This window comes from Zalophus californianus, chromosome 13 (genome assembly GCF_009762305.2).
Source record: "Zalophus californianus isolate mZalCal1 chromosome 13, mZalCal1.pri.v2, whole genome shotgun sequence".
Classification (NCBI taxonomy): Eukaryota; Metazoa; Chordata; class Mammalia; order Carnivora; family Otariidae; genus Zalophus; species Zalophus californianus.
Window position 1 is genome coordinate 7,616,498 of NC_045607.1, and position 15,903 is coordinate 7,632,400.

Genomic DNA, 15,903 nt, shown 5'->3' on the forward strand with positions numbered 1-15,903 from the left:
AAAAAGTGTGTTTGTTTCCTGCTGCCGATGTAACACATTAGCACGGACAATAGTGACTGAACCAATATGGGAAATTGTCTTAACGGTTCTGGAGGTCAGAAGGCTGACATGCGTCTTACTCGGCTAATATCAAAGTGTCAGCAGGACCGTGTTCCTCCTGGAGACGCTCGGTGGAGAATCCACCCCTCATCTCTTCCAGCTCCTAGCGGCCGCCCGCATTCCTGTGACTTGTGGCCCCTTCCTCCACCTTCAGAGCCAGTGACCTCAGGCTGAGTCCTTCCTGTGCCTTCTCCCTGCTTTTCCTGCACCGTCTCCCCCACTGAAGGACCCATGTGATTACACGCGGCCCACAGGGATAATCCAGGATAATCTCCCTATTTTAAGGTCAGCTGATTGGCAAGCCTGACTGCCCTGTGCCATGTAACCTAATCCACAGGTTCTGGGAATTAGGACATGGACATCTTTGGGAGGGGACATAATTCTGCCTGCCGCACTGTGGAACATTTGCTTGGGAGAGCAGGCTCAGGGTAAAGGGGTCCACTTGCCAAGACCTGATCGTTGGGAAATGGTTTCTGCGTGTTACCCCGGCAACGAACAGCTGAAGCGGGTGGCATATTAGTTTCCCCGGGTGGCCGTTAACAAATCACCACAAACTTAGATGACCCCAAACAACAAAACTTCATTCTCTCATAGTTCAGGAGGCCCAGGGTCTGGAATCCACGTGTTGGTGGCGTTGGGCCCTTCTGGACAATTTGCGGGAGAAACTTCTTGCCACTCCCCTTGCTTTGGGTGGCCCTCTGCAATCCTTGGCGTTTCCTGGCTTGTGGATGCAAGCCCTGTGGTCACATGGCCTTTTCCCTCTCTCTTCTGGGCATGTCTGTCCAAAGTTCCATGTTCTAGGACACCACTCATTGGACTTGGGGCTCACTGTAATGCGGTGTGACCTCACTTTAACTTGATTACATCTGTAAAAGCCCTATTTCCAAGTGAAGCAACATTCTGAGGTTCCCAGGGGATATGAATTTCCAGGGGATGCTATTCGACCCAGTACAAGTGGTATATACCAGTTGCAAACCTGGGCACACTTCTGGGCCTCCCTTACAGCCTCTGAATGTCACAGCCCCCTGGTGGGTTCCCCAAGCTGCTTCCTACTCTCCCCTGCTGCCCTGACCCGTGGTACTTGGGGCCATCAGGGGACAGAATGTAGATAGTCATTTAATGAAAATGGCACCCGCACTGTCTTAAGTGCTGGAGATACACCGCAAATGTATTCGCTGCCCCAGAGGCCTCACCCTCTCCTGGGGAGACAGGCAGAAAGCAAATCAAGAATGTCAGGTGCGGGGATGTGGGGGGGACGCCTGGGTGGCTCAGTCGGTTGGGCATCTGCCTTCGGCTCAGGTCATGATCCCAGTGTCCTGGGATGGAGTCCGCATCGGGCTCCCTGCTCAGCAGGGTGTCTGCTTCTCCCTCTCCCTCTGCCCCTCCCCCACCACTCATGTGCTCTTGTTCTGTCTCTCAAATAAATAAAATCTTTAAAAAACAAAGAAAGAACAGCAGGCGGGAGGCCCTGCAACATCCCTAAGTGTGCAAGTGTGCACCGGTGAGGCTGGGGAGGGGGCAGCCCGGGAACCGACAGCACACAGCCTCCGCAGAGGCCTCAGGGGTAGGGAGTGATCAGCTCCGTCCAAGACAGACTCAACTGGAGGAGGGCTGAGGAAGAACCACTGGCCTCACAACTCAGGGGGGCTCTGGTGATCTGGGGCAGAGCACCCCAAATCCTACAAATATCTTTCAAGAGGGAGTGCTTCTGAGAGGCCCAGAGGGGCTAGCTTTCTCATTTTCGCTGATGACAAACATGGATTCATCTTCTAACCTGCAAACGCCCCCTCCCCCACCACCCAAGCCCACATCAGATAAATCATGGCTCCGTCATCAGCTTTGAAACAACTTTATTAGAAGGCTGTTTTAAGTGACAACTTCCAATTCTTTGCTTTTTCACAAATTCCAGTTATCGCTAGACTGATATATAACAATAATTTTTGCATTGATCTTTGCATCCTATTAGCATTGTCCTCACTAGGCCATTATGGTGGAATGGAAATGCGACCTCCAGCCGCAAATTGACCAGCGTTGCTGAGCAGGGGTGGTGGCGGCGGGCGGGGGCGGGCCTGGGAGGGAGGGAGCCCACTTCACAGGCAGGGGCGGGGTACTGGCCGCCCTCTCCTGGAGCCCCAACCCCAAACTCACAGTGATAGGCCCCTCAGTGCCTTGCCATTCGAAAGGATAAAAGAAAGAGATCCTCCCAGCCCAAGAAATGGTTTGGACTTACATCTTCAATGGAATTGAGATTTCTGCCACTCTTCCTGCCCCTTACTGAACCCTCAGATCCTAAGGCTTCCTGGGTGCGAGCCCTGTCCCAACCTGCCCAAGGTCATCCCCCCTGACCAGGGCCCCTCCCCCCCTGACCTTCTATCTGTCGCCAGTTCCCAGGAATTTCTTTGGACAGACTTGACGTCAGTGTGGCCAGTGGCGGGAAAGGTCACTCCCACGGCCCCTCCTTCCTCTCCCCACCCCGCCTGGAGGGTGTTGGGAAGGTACAATCAACCATGAACATAAATATGAATACAAAATGAATTTGAAAATGACAGGCTATTAATTAAACAAATCTATAAAAATAGTTAGGACATAACTCTGTTCAAATAAATACGAAATAAATAGGCTCCAAGCAGTGTGACACCCTGCAGCAGTGGAATGTGAGGCTGGTCCCCACTCTGCCCCAATTGGGATTGGACACGAATCCCCAGAGGCTCAGAAACAGACTTTAATGAAGTCAGCCAGGCTCTCTACCCCCTTTGTCTTCCCTCTGGAAGCACAGAACGTACACATTTGTCCAGCTTGTCCTTCTGAACAAAACCCTTTGCCCAACGATACATAATTAAGGCCTTGAACACCTTTTCCTCCTCTCATCAGGGTGCGCAGACGCGGGGCAGGGGCTGCCCTTCCTGCCGCTCTGTGGTGCCCGCCCAGCTCTCATTCCACAGCGGGGACAGGGAGGTGGTTCTGAGCTGGTGCCAGTCCTGACGGAGTCTGGGGCCAGCTCAGAACACCAGGACACCCCTGGCGGCAGGAGCAGCGAGGCCCTCTGCGTTGCGGGAGCCAGCCCTCGCCTTCCATGAAGCCATGCACCGGGAGGCCAGGCGGGCAGCCAATGGAGGAACTTGGCCCTGCCCCCTGCATGCACACGCACATCCGGGGGCCCATCTGTTGGGGAGCTCAGAGGCCAACAGCGGGGTGAGCACAGAAGCCGGACTCCTCCCTCTCCCCCCGCGCAACCTAGCCAGAGGGGACCCTGTAGGCCAGGAAGCCAGGGCATGAGGCCCCCACAGACCGAGGGGAGAGGAGCGAGCGCTAACATGGGGAGAGGGCTGGTGGCCTTCCTCCTACTATACTAACACAGCAGCGAGGAAGGAAGCAACACGGGCACGGTGTAGGCGCCCAGCAGGCCAGGGGGCAGGGCCTGAGGCTGGTGGTCTGGCAGCGAGATGGAAGAACGAAGCCGGCTCCGGGCCCCACTGTCCGGCAGGCACCGCGGGAAATGTCCCGTCCCCGCGTGCGTGCGTGCGTGCGCCTGTGTCCTGCTGGCCCCTGGAACGGATGTGCCGGCCAGCCAGGGTCAGCAGGACACACCCGGCGGGCCTGCCGGGCCTTGCCCCACTCCCTTGCAGGTGCATCCCAGGCTTTTCACAGCTTGGCTTCAGTCAGCTTAGTGTTGGCACATTCACAGAATGGATGGCTACATATCCCAGGGCTGCAGGCCCAGGATCCGTGAGTCTGCCGCGCAAGGCGGGGCTGTCCCCCACCCCCCCGCCAGTCCCATCACCGCGACTGTACGCCCAGGGTGATCTTCAGGTTCTCGTATACCACGTAGCTGATGCTCACGGCTGGGATCACCTTCATGAAGTTGGGGGCCAGCCCCCGGTACAGGCCAAAGGCCCCCTCGGTCCGCAGGATCTGCCTGAAGAGGCTGCTCATGGTCACCTCCGGAGCGCCCTCAATGGAGGCTGTCGTGAGAGAGGCACCCATCGGGGCTTTACCAGCTCCTTCCTAGAGCCCAACCTGCCCGGGGAGATGGGTCCCTGGGGACTGGCCCAGCACCAGCATTACCTTGGGCTTGCATCCGGGTCCTGACCAGGGCCAGTGGGTAGCTGGCCAGCTGGCCGCACGTGCTGGACATGGTGCCACAGGCCAGGAGCACAAACACACCAGGGTCCGCGCTATTGACTGCGTAGCGCTGTAGCCAGGCGTTCTTGAGCGTCTGGCAGAGGAAAGGGGGACAGGGATGAGGCAAAGTGCCCGTGAGCCCCAGAAAAAGCTTATGAGGCAAGAGGAGACAAGGGTCTGGGGGTGGGGGCATAGTTATTGGATCCGCACAGGAGGCATTTCCTTGTCACATGGGATCCTTGAGGCTACTGTAACCTGATTCGCTTGGCCTGCCTGCCCTTTGTTTCTGCTGTCACTGGGGATTCCTGGGTAGGACAGGGAGTGGGGCTGAGGCAGGAGCAACACCCACCTCCCCACCCAGAGAGCCTGACTTCTGTGGTCTGAGGTCTGCTGGGGGCCCAGTGAGCTCTCCTAGCGTCATCGTCTGGTGATCTGCCCACTTGAGTCCCTGAGGCTGCAGAACCTGGGGGCTGCCAGGGCCAGGCCGTGTGACAGGAGACCCTTGCGGAGAACAGAGGAGTCTGGAAGGAGACACGCTTTGCTCCTTGTTGCAGCCACCCCCCAGTGTCTACCAGGGAGTGAGAACAGGCAGGGGCCTGGCTAGGAGGGGTTTCTGAATCTCTGCTACTGAGTCAAGGAGCCTGAGCCTGCTAGGACCTCACCTCGTAGACGGCTAGGTCTATCCCAGCGTAGGGGATGATCCCCAGCATGTTGGGGACATAGCCTTTGTAGAAGGCGGCTATTCCCTCTCTGGCCAGGATCTTCCTGGCACAGTCCAGCATGCCTGAGTACTGGCCTGTCTTGCGCAAGGCCATCCGGGTCTTCAGAACCTGGAGAACCCAAAAGGAGCGATGGGAGCGTGAGCGCGGCCCACTCCTCACCCTCACCGCATGCGCACTGCCCACTCTAGGACCAAGGCAGCCCTCACCTCCATCGGGTAGATGCTGCTCTGGGCGATGGCCCCGGCCAAGGACCCTGCCACAAGTCTCTCGTGAATCCTCAGAGTCTCCTGGTCGCTCCCCACGAGACGCTTGATCTAGAAGAGAGAGCAAATGAATGGACAGACCCCGAGACCAGCTCCGCTGCCCCTGTCCCAGGGCTCCTCCCAGATCCAAGGCCTGGTGTCCCTGGCACACCTGACACTGTCCAGAAATAGAGGGAACTGGCCCACTCTGGGGCTGGCAGCAGAGTGGGGGCTGGACCCAGCCACCTGCCTCTTCCTGCTGTCCCCTGGGTACAGTGACTGGCTCCAGCTTCCAGGGCATCAGCAGGGCAGGGAGCTCCACCCAGGGAAGCTCAGGAAGCAGCTGACAACAGGCGCCTCGCCTTGGGGAGTGGGGTCCTCACCTGCTCGTAGGCCATGAATTTGATGGCCGACTCGGGGGCAATTTTGAGGACGTTGATGCCATTGCCCCGCCAGAGGGATTTGGTCCCACCTTCTCGAATCATCTGGGTGAACCCGCCCACGATGCACATGTTGTTGCTGCGGGAGGCGTGGACCTGAGGAGGGAAGGACGAGTGGTCAGAAAGAAGCCTGTGACCAGGGGGCGGCCAGCATGGGACAGAAAGCCTCTACTGCAGGCCCGCACATTGGGGTCAGCAGGCAGCTCTCCCCTGTTGGGGTTCTGAAGGGTAACTCGGCACCTGGAGAATCCAACATGGCTACCCTCGCTCTTCACGGTGCACCTATGGTATGCTAACACTGCGCTAAACACCCCTGCAGCTACTACTTTAACCACCTTTTTCCTTTTTTTTTTTTTTTAAAGATTTTATTTATTTATTTGAGAGAGAGAATGAGACAGGGGAGGGTCAGAGGGAGAAGCGATGCGGGACTCAGTCCCGGGACTCCAGGATCATGACCTGAGCCGAAGGCAGTCGCTTAACCAACTAAGCCACCCAGGTGCCCTCCACCTTTTTTCAATTGAGCTTTTTACTATGGAAAATTTCAAACATGTACAAAAGTGCCGAGAGTTATATACTGGGCTTTCCTGAACCCATAACCAGCTTCAACCATCATAAAACCACGGATCACTTTAAGGCCCATCCCAGGTACTGGGGAGGCAATTTGTTCAGGCCCCCTGGGTTTTACAGAAGAATGGAAGTCCCGGCACTGGAGTGAGGAAGCAGGTCACAAGGTCACATAGCTGTGAAGGCAGGACCCCGGTCAGGTTTTATTTCCCAAAGCTTTTCTCCCTAAACCATTCCGCTCTCCCACCCCCCACTTCTGCAAGAGAAGGGAGTTCATGTTTAACAGGCTTCAAAACAACACAGGCTCAGGAGGGCAAGATGGGGAGGAAAGGATGGCACTTTTTTTTCTTCCTTTCTTTTCTTTTATAACAATTTTAGCGCGTCTGGGTGGCTCAGTTGGTTAAGCGACTGCCTTTGGCTCAGGTCATGATCCCAGGGTACTGGGATTGAGCCCCACATCGGGCTCCCTGCTCAATAGGGAGCCTGCTTCTCCCTCTGCCTGTCGCTCTCCCTGCTTATGCACTCTCTGACACATCAATAAAATCTTTAACAAAAAATAAAAAATTTTAGGTAGTTAACATACAGTGCAATCTTGGTTTCTGGAATAGAACTCAGTGATTCATCACTTCCATACAAGACGCAGTGCTCATCATCCCAAGAGGATGGCACCTTTTCTGAGCAGGGCTCAGAAACACCAGCACTGGCACACAAGCAAAGGGCTGGGGGGCGCTGCGCCACGTGTTCAGGCGACCCTGAAGTCCGACAGGGCATCCTCGTGCAGGCCAATTTCGCAAGCCTGTCCCTGACGTGGGCCTAGCTTATCTCTGCCCTGTGGACGTGGAGTTGGGCGTCCGGCCAAGGTAAAGGTGTCTGGGCCAGGTGGGGGTCTGCTCGCATCCACCCCGTGTGCTGCCTACACAAAATGTGCCCAGGAAAACAGGTTCCTGCCACCCTGGTTCTCACTGGCTTCACCTGTCCACATTTCAGCCCTGTAATGTGACCCTTGGCTTTCGTGCCCCGGATAAGATGAAATAAACTACGTGCAAAAGGGCAATTAGACCTGGATCTTCTGTTGCCCGTGTCTGAGCAATAATTCCAATCTAATTTACTGGGTTAGAAAAGTATGAGCCCAAAGAGCAAAAGACAAAGGAGGAGAAAACCGACTCACTGAGGACCCACGGGGTGGAAACCGGGTGGTCTGAGGCCCATTTTCCCCACGTACCTGCATGAGCACCTTGAGTCTGTCCAGGGGCGCCGTGCAAGTTCTGGATACTGCCCCGGCCCCGCCTCCAGCCACCAGGTGTCTCCACCACATCCCCGTCTGTCTCTCTTCCATGGTGAATTCATCGGGGACCGTCAGATTCTCACCCACATCAAAGATCTGCAAGGAAGACCAGCACAGATAAAACAGGCAGGCTCCTGATGCTTGTGGCCAAGCTGTTGGCAGACAGCCAGGTCTGTAACCTGGCACTGTCCAGAATGGCCGGGCCCCAGGGGCCACACAGATGGTGACAATGCCCCGGGCCCAGGGTGGGGGGACGAGTGTGCCCCTTCCCGTTCACCGCATGGAGGTGGCACAGCTCCTATCCCTGTGTGAGCCCTGCAGAGGCCCAGGGAGAGAATCTGAGAGCGAGGCTGGAAGAAAGCGGTTATAAAACCATTTGGACAGCCTTGCAGATACTTGCCCACGGCTCTTGCAAGAATGGCTTACAAAGGCATTTTAGCTGAGGATCACCAGACTGCCTGTACTGAAAGGGTCAAGTCAGGGGTAAAAATTCTGAAACCCGATGTGGAACCAGATCACGCTGGCAGAACATTGCACAAGGCCTCGGCAAATATCAGAGACTGCAATGCCTACGTAACAGCCGCTCTCCTGGGCGGCATCCCGCCTGGTCAGAGCCAGCTCTGCTCCGATCAGCCAACTGGGGAGCCAAGGGTGCCCTGAGGGTGAGATCCTGCCCTGGGCACTGCGGGAGACAGACCAGAGGCAAGCCCCCGGCCTCCCCTCCCAGAGCGGACAGTCTAGGGTAGCTAAGATGGCAGATGGGGCGGGCCTACCCCGAATGAAGGGGCTCGCAGGTGGGGGGTCAACATGGCCACAACCAGGGCAGTGTGATGGCTCTTTCTGAACAGCAGTGCTGACAGGGGTGAAAGAGCAGCATGTACACGACATTTTCTTTGACAGAGAGAAAGGACGCAAAAAATGGGGTGCTGGGGGAAGAAACTTAATGGCTCTATTTGTTCTAGTATTGTCCCCGCTGCCCCAGGCGCACGTAGGCTTTGGGAGAACGAGCAGGATTGGGGAAGCGGTGTCTGGAGCGGACCCTGAAGGACAGGCAGCATGTGGGGCGGGAGGGCATCCAGGGCAGAGGGAACCCCGTGTCTGGGTGGTCAGGGCTGGCGTGGGGGAATGGAGGGCACACGTGGAGGGCTCTGTGGGGCTGGCGGAGGAGTCAAGTCTCGTGCTGAAGAGGAAAGCCAAAAGCCGAAAACCCCACTCTCACCCCCACACCGGGATGGGGGTTGATGCCTTGAGAGCGGACGCGTGAATGGAGGAGGGAGAAAGTGCCTTCACGCCCCGGGGCATGGGACTCACCGTGGAATGCTTCCAGTACAGGATGATCTCGGGGATGTTTTCCACAGGGTGCAGAAGGTGGTAGTCTCTCCACTCGTTCCAGTCGATGGTCATTGTGCCATTTTTATCCATGCTGCAAGACAAGCACATGGTCGGTTGCCCCCGGGGGTAAACAGGGCCATACGTGAGCTGCACTTCCACCCCTCCAGGCGAGCCCGGGGCAGGCCCTGCGCCACTGAGGAAACCACGGGAGGTGCCTCGGCCCCAGTGAAGAGGCGAGGTGGCTCCACACCCCACTTTGCACGAAAACAGGAATACAATGGCCCATAAGAACCCGGTTCTGATCAGGCACAGAGGTCAAGGAGGGAGGGGGTCACCGGGGTGCACGGATACTTACTAGGTTACAGGGCCCCAGAAGTGGCCCGTTCGTATTCTGACAGACAGACAAAGGAGGATGCAGAGGAGAGAGGAGAAACACAGATAAGTGCTCTGAGCAGATGTTAGCGAAGCAGGCACACAGCACGGCACAACGCCCAGGGAGCTGGACAAGAGGCAACTGTCCCTGACCAGCTGCTTCTGGCCCCGGGGATCTGGAAAGGCGCAGGCAGCAAGGGCAGCGCTCCTAAGGGAAATCTGCGCGATTTCCCGCCATAGCCACTATATGCTCTCCCCCAGGACCAGGGCTCCCCTGGGAGCTGTCTCGGGGCAGCACTTCTGATTACAGGGGGGAGGAAATGCAGCATTCTCGGGGAGAAGTCCACCGTACGCAGACTGCTGCCACCTGAGCCCCTTCCCCGTCCCCACCAGGCAAAGAGAGTGCTCCTTGCTCGCCTTTCACCCACTTGAAATCCCCCCAACTGGTCTTTTCTCTTCACGGGTCACCGGTGAGCGGGCACACTTCCAGGTGATTCGTGACTCTGGCCTGGAACTCAGGGAGCGGTTGCTCCTGGGAAGGGGGCTACCTACTCATGGCATCAAACCAACAGAAGCCAAAGTTCAGAGAAATGGGGTTAATACAGTGAAGGGCGCCACGGGGTTGGTCCAAGAACGTTTCTTTCATCACGTGTTTGTTAAACCAGATACAGAGGCTGACAAAAGTTCTCACCTCTTGAGAATCTTTTCGGCCTGCTGTTCGGATATCTTGACTCCCAGGTCCCGCAGGGACTGCATGATCTCCTGAGCATCGATCCGTCCTGCAACAACAAAGGCTTCAGCCAGGGGCCAGGCCCGCAAGAGGCCTGAGACGCGGGCAGCCACTGGCTCTGGAGGCAATGCTCACCGTCATTCTTCTTGTCTAAACTCTTGAACACCAGCCTCAGCTTCTTCTCGTGATCTTGGAGATAATGGACAAACTCTTCAAAGTCGAGCTGCCCATCGAGGTCTTTATCTCCAGCTTGCACAATTTTCTATTAAAAAAAAGTTAAAGTTTCCTCCTTGATCTCGTGCCCCAGCTTTTCCTCGTTCCTTGTGGCGGCCTGTCCCCAGGAAACAACTGTGCTAACCCATGCACAGAGGTGGCCTCAAGGACCTGAGATGCTTCCTCGGTTCTGTTCCCAATGCCACCACTTGGATCCCCAAGACCTAGCCAGAACCCAAGCAAAAGCCCACCTTGCTTCCCCTCACAAGCAAAGAGGAAAAAGGCACCCCTGGGAGGCGCCCTTCAGACACAGGCCAGCAAGCGGCCGGCTTGACACTTTCTCATTCCAAGTGTCCTGAAGACTAACTTATTGTACAACCAAGGTCAGCCGTGTGGTTCCCCTGCAGCAGGGTCCCTGGCGCCCGGCCTCAGCCCACATGCTCTCTGCCCAAATGTGGGGATGGCCTCGGGCGCTCCAGATGCCACCAGGAATGCTGCAGCTTGCTCTTTTTATCCCTAACAGTGGCACTGGCCCAAGAACAAATGGGTGACCAGGGTAAAGGTATGGGGGCATAGCTGGCCCCTGCCAATGCCTGCATGGCAGAAACATGGCCAGAGGACCCTGGTAGGAGCCAAGGGGGACTATTCTTGGACGCGGGCATGGCCTTGATGGCACTGCCAGCCTCTGATCCCAGGGGAGCCAGATGACATAACCAGGTACCAAAAAGCAGGCCAGCTCTTAGTAGTTTCCTGACCCAAGAAGGCTTGAAGAGACCCCTTGAACAGAACTCTATGCCTGCCCCTAGAGGTGAACTTTGTTCAGCAGCTGCAGTTTTGCATGCTCAGCCCCTGGAAATTCTCCCCGAACGAGCGAGCCCTTGGCCTGTGCCACAGGGCCCGCTAAATGCTTTACCCCTAGTACCCTGCTGAACCCTCTCAAGCAGCTCTAGGAGGCAGGTACTGTCATTCCCCCCATTTTTTACAGAGAAGGAAACAAGCTCAGAGAGGTTAATTTATCCAAGGTTACACAGCCAGGGAAGTGGTGGGCGAGATTCAGGCTGGGCCTGTTAAGACTCCAGAGCCACCTCCCTGGAGATCCCGCTGCCACCCTAAAAGTTAATCTCAAGAAGGTGGGTGACACACATGAGTCACTGCAACCTAGCAACACCCCAAAATCTGGACCAAGAACCTCCTAAGGAAAATGGTCATAGTCTTCCTGTTTTGCCCAATTCTCTCGGTGAGAAACAGGCTCACTAGTCACAAACCAATCTGGCTTTAAAAGTCTCTGAGCCAGTGGGTTTGGGAATGGATGGACCACTGGCTATCTGGTGCTCTCCAATGATTAAGATCATGGTTACTCTCTGAACCATCTGATGGCCCTTTGTGACTGCTCAGCCACTAAGGATACTAGGAGGAGGCCTGGGCAGATACCATGTCACCTAACATGATCCACAGAACAACGCCGGGGGTGTGGCAGGAATGTGAGACAGAGGCTGGCACATATTGCATCTGCTATCTGGAGTTAACTTCCTGCAGACATCTGTGCTCTCGGCCAAGAATGGTACAAATTACATATATGGTTATCACTCTAGATTTACGGCAGGAGTGGAAATAGAATCTAGGAGGCGAATGACAGGCACAGAGCTTTTCGGTTTCTGGGCCGCTCTGCCACCAACACGATCCATGCGCCTCAGTGGGCGCGGGTGTCTGGTAATACAGAGAACCCAAGGATGTGTTCACAGCAGGTTATTTCAAGACATTCTCAAAGTCCTTGCTTCTACCTCAGAACCACCGGGCCTACTTTGTCTCCTTCCTAGGATATGCTAATCCCCATCCCCAGCACACCATCTGACCTCCACTGCCATCATGAGCAGTGGGAGACAGCATGAGGTCTGATTAACAGAGAAGTCAGGGTGCTCCTTTAGGAGGCAAGGGGCCCCCCACAGGCTCTGGAGCCATTTCCCCATCTTTAAAATGTCACAATTTTTGCTGCTCCCAAGGGAAGTCTTGGGAGGGCTCCCCCTCCCCAGGACACAGCCCTGCCAGCTCCAGCCTCTGCAGCTCCAGTTCCAACTCTGGGCCTCCAACAGGAGCTTCTCTGCCTCTCCCTCCCCCAGCTCTGAGAAACGGCCCCACAGTGGCTGGGCTGTGTCTGTCCCCCTTTGCGGCCCTGTTTCTCTGGAACTACCCCCCATCCCCAGTAAAGAATTCCTTTCCATTTCCCACAGGTATCTCCCCAGTAATTCCGGCCTTCCTTGGAAGTCATATGAAAGCCAGTCATTCCTGTGACATGACATAACCCTTTCCCCGGCTACAGTCACATGAAAACTGGGGAAAGAACTTGCACATTTCAGACATTCTTTCCCTTCCGTGGCGTTTGGGGGCGGGGGGAGTTCGCGCACGCGCACCCTCTACCACCACTCAGGCATTCACTCAGCCGACCCCGAGCAGGCGCCCGCCGCCGCTCCAGACCTGCTTCCACTGGCGGTAGGTGGAGAACTCCTGGGAGGGGATGAAGACGCTGAGTTTGAAGATGGACTTCAGCTCGGCGGGAAGGCCCTTGGACTCGAAGTACTGGAACTCGGTCTGGGTCTCCCCGATGAGCGGCACATACAGGCACAGGCAGAGCATGCTGACGGGGAGCCGGGCGCGCGCGCCGCCGGGGAGCCAGGGAATGCTGCCGGGACCGCACGCTCGCTCCAGATAAGCCGGGGCGCAGCTGTCATTGGCTGCTCAGGCCCTGCCCTTTTACTTAATTGAGAAAAGCCGGCCCAGGGGAAGTCCTGCCCACAGCCAATGAGCACCGGCCCCCGTGAGGAGGCGGCGATTGCTCAAGTGGAGGGGTGTAAAGATCAGGACTGACGTCACGGGCGCCCGGAGTTAACTCCTCAGAAGCTGGCCGAGGGAAGAGTGCTGCCCCAACGAACCTTCTACACCCTCCGCTGCCAAGCCCTCCAGATGAACAAACAGCCCTCAGCATGTTTTTCCACAAGGTCCCCAAACGCATCACCCAATACAATGGTTTTCTCCCCTTAGTAAATCATTCCCAACAGAAAAATCAGTGGATGCACAGACTGCGTCGATGCTCGCTGGAAAGGGGCCCAGTTTAGCTGTGAGGGTAGAAGTCGGCAGGGGCTGCCTGGGAGCCGGGTGCCCAGCGATCCTGGAAGTGGCCCCACGGCGGCGGGCTCCGGCTCATTCATCCGCAGGGGAGCTGCCCCGGAGCTGGCTGAGCCCTGGACTCGGCCTTCCAGCTGGCGCCAATGACCTTTTCCAGGCCACTCTGCAATGTGAGCACCTCAGAAGCAACCCATTCCCCTGTAGGCTTCCCCTGGAGGTCCTGCAAGCACCCAGGAGCTGACACGATGGAGGCAGAAAGGACCCTCACTAAAGGTTGTGGAGAGGGACTCCCCAGAAGCATTACTCTGGGGTCAGCTGGGCCCTCACATAAGACTCCAGATAGCCTTCAGAGCCCACTTTCCGAACACTTCAAAGTTTGGTAATAGTGCAAGCTTTCTGGCCTAGGTCTGTGCTATTCAGGAGGGAAGTTTTAAATTTTAAATTAATTAAATGAAATTAAAAATTCAGTTCCTGAGTTGTGTGACATTTCAGGTACTCCACAGCCACATGGACTCACTGAACATTTCCATCACCCAGAAAGTTCTATATCGGGCAACACGGCTTCAGAACACCCCTTTGACGTGAAGATAAGAGAAAAATCTCAGGTCCTGGAAAGTCAGGTTTGGGTCATCACTTAAGGGTGATCCTCTCCAGCCCAGCCTACCATCTCCAAATCATCCCTTCCCCACGGAAAATGTCAGGAGATTCGTGCTGCGGAGGCAGACCGCGTCACAAAGATGTTCCTTCTATAGTGCACCACTTCCTAATATAGACTAAATCTCACTACCAGGATGGATAAAAATGGATGGTTATAATTTGGAAATCACCAAAAGTAAAATGAATTTCTTAATTTGCTAAAAAGCTTTTTGTTAAGAACTAGAAAAAAGGAGGGCGCCTGGGTGGCTCAGTTGGTTAAGCGACTGCCTTCGGCTCAGGTCATGATCCTGGAGTCCAGGGATCGAGTCCCGCATCAGGCTCCCTGCTCGGCAGGGAGTCTGCTTCTCCCTCTGACCCTCTTCCCTCTCGTGCTCTCTGTCTCTCATTCTCTCTCTCTCAAATAAATAAATAAAATCTTAAAAAAAAAAAAGAACTAGAAAAAAGGATTTTAAAATAAGATGTTGGGTGGGATGCCTGGGTGGCTCAGTCAGTTAAGCATCTGCCTTCAGCTCAGATCATGATCCCAGAGACCTGGGATAGAGCCCTGCATTGGGCTCCCTGGTTCTGCTTCTCCCTTTCTCTACCCCTCTGCCTCTCCCTCTGCTTGTGCTCGCTCTCTCAAATAAATAAAATCTTAAAAAAAAAAAAAAAGATGTTGGGGCTCTTGGCTGGCTCCGTCAGAAGAGGAGGTGACTCTTGATCTCCGGGTCGTGAGTTCGAGCCCCACGCTGGGTGTAGAGATTAAATAAAAAAAAATAAATAAATAAAAAAAGATGTTGATGCTTAAATACAGCATTATGAAACATTTATTGACTTACATGACATTTCAGCCCTTCCCAAAGAGATGTGATGATGAGTCTGTAAAGACAGGTCTTGGGCTACACTGGGGAGGATCCGATGAGGAATCCGGAGACAGCTTGGATTATCCAGATTTCTGCTCAGCCTCCACCTAAGTCCATGACAGTCATCTATCTCTTCAACTGCCCCATCCAGAATTTCTGGTTCAGGGCTGTATTCATGTACAACTTATCTCTGCTACTGGGGTCCCTGAAGGCAGGAGGCTATGGTTTTGAACCTTGACTAAGTCCTAAGTCCTAAGACCTGAACCTTGACTTGGTCATGGAGGATGTGGATATAAATAGCTTCTGAATGAGTGAAGCCAGTGGCAGGCCTTTAAGACCCCAGGAAACAAACATGACCACTCTTGATGAAGACCTAAAGTATGTTTTTCTGAGTGTCTGCACTCGTCAGGGTATTTTATACACCTCAACAAGATCATGTATTATTATTTTTATTTTAAAGGAGGTTCACATTTAGGGGCACCTGGGTGGCTCAGTTGATTAAGCGTCTGCTTTCAGCCCAGGCCATGACCTCAGGGCTCTCTGCTCAGCGGGGAGCCTGTTTCTCCCTGTCACTCTCCCTCTCCCTCTGTGCTCTCCCCATCTCTCGAATAAGTAAATAAAATCTTAGGAAAAAAAAAGTAGGTTCACATTTATAAGGGCACCTGGCTGGCTCAGTTGGTAGAGCAAGCAACTCTTAATCTCAGAGTCGTGAGTTTGAGCCTCATGTTGGGTGGAGAGATTACTTAAAAATAAAATTAAAAGTGCGCCTGGGTGGCTCAGTTGGTTAAGCGACTGCCTTTGGCTCAGGTCATGATCCCAAGGTTCTGGGATCAAGCCCCACATCAGGCTTCCCCTGCTCTGCGGGGAGCCTGCTTCTCCCTCTCCCTCTGCCTGCCACCCCCCCCCCCCCGCTTGTGCTCTCTCTCTGTCAAATAAATAAAATCTTTAAAAAATAAAATTTTAAAAAAGGTTCACATTTATAAATAAAAGAGCTACATTCTGAAATGCTGATCTTCCTTTGTTAAATTATTCATATTTGCATCTGAAACGAAAATAAGAGAGATGCTGAAGTATCTCATTTCAGTGATGACTGCAGTCATTCTAATACAGTATGGCAAACATTTTGGCAAAAAAATAAGTTGTTCAACTTGGAGATGTTTGTT

The 15,903-nt window shown here is 54.6% G+C and overlaps 1 protein-coding gene across 9 annotated transcripts in view; it reads right to left on the reverse strand.

Annotated features, from left to right (window-relative positions):
- Positions 1–1,932: 1,932 nt before the first annotated feature.
- Positions 1,933–15,903, reverse strand: part of SLC25A25 (solute carrier family 25 member 25) — a 35,536-nt gene continuing 21,565 nt past the window's right edge. For 4 of the 9 annotated variants that reach the window (XM_027616252.2, XM_027616260.2, XM_027616255.2 and 1 more), the window contains exons 2-11: positions 10,044–10,170; positions 9,870–9,957; positions 9,162–9,197; positions 8,786–8,897; positions 7,412–7,570; positions 5,569–5,721; positions 5,150–5,257; positions 4,884–5,051; positions 4,165–4,315; positions 1,933–4,061 (exon numbers count right to left, since the gene is read on the reverse strand). In XM_027616252.2, coding sequence (XP_027472053.1) covers positions 3,877–4,061; positions 4,165–4,315; positions 4,884–5,051; positions 5,150–5,257; positions 5,569–5,721; positions 7,412–7,570; positions 8,786–8,897; positions 9,162–9,197; positions 9,870–9,957; positions 10,044–10,170 — 1,287 coding nt within the window. In that variant the 3' untranslated portion in view covers positions 1,933–3,876. Of the gene's footprint in view, positions 4,062–4,164; positions 4,316–4,883; positions 5,052–5,149; positions 5,258–5,568; positions 5,722–7,411; positions 7,571–8,785; positions 8,898–9,161; positions 9,198–9,869; positions 9,958–10,043; positions 10,171–12,593; positions 14,116–14,716; positions 15,216–15,903 lie in introns of those variants that run through there. The other 5 variants (XM_027616254.2, XM_027616256.2, XM_027616259.2 and 2 more) reach the window with 4 other exon arrangements.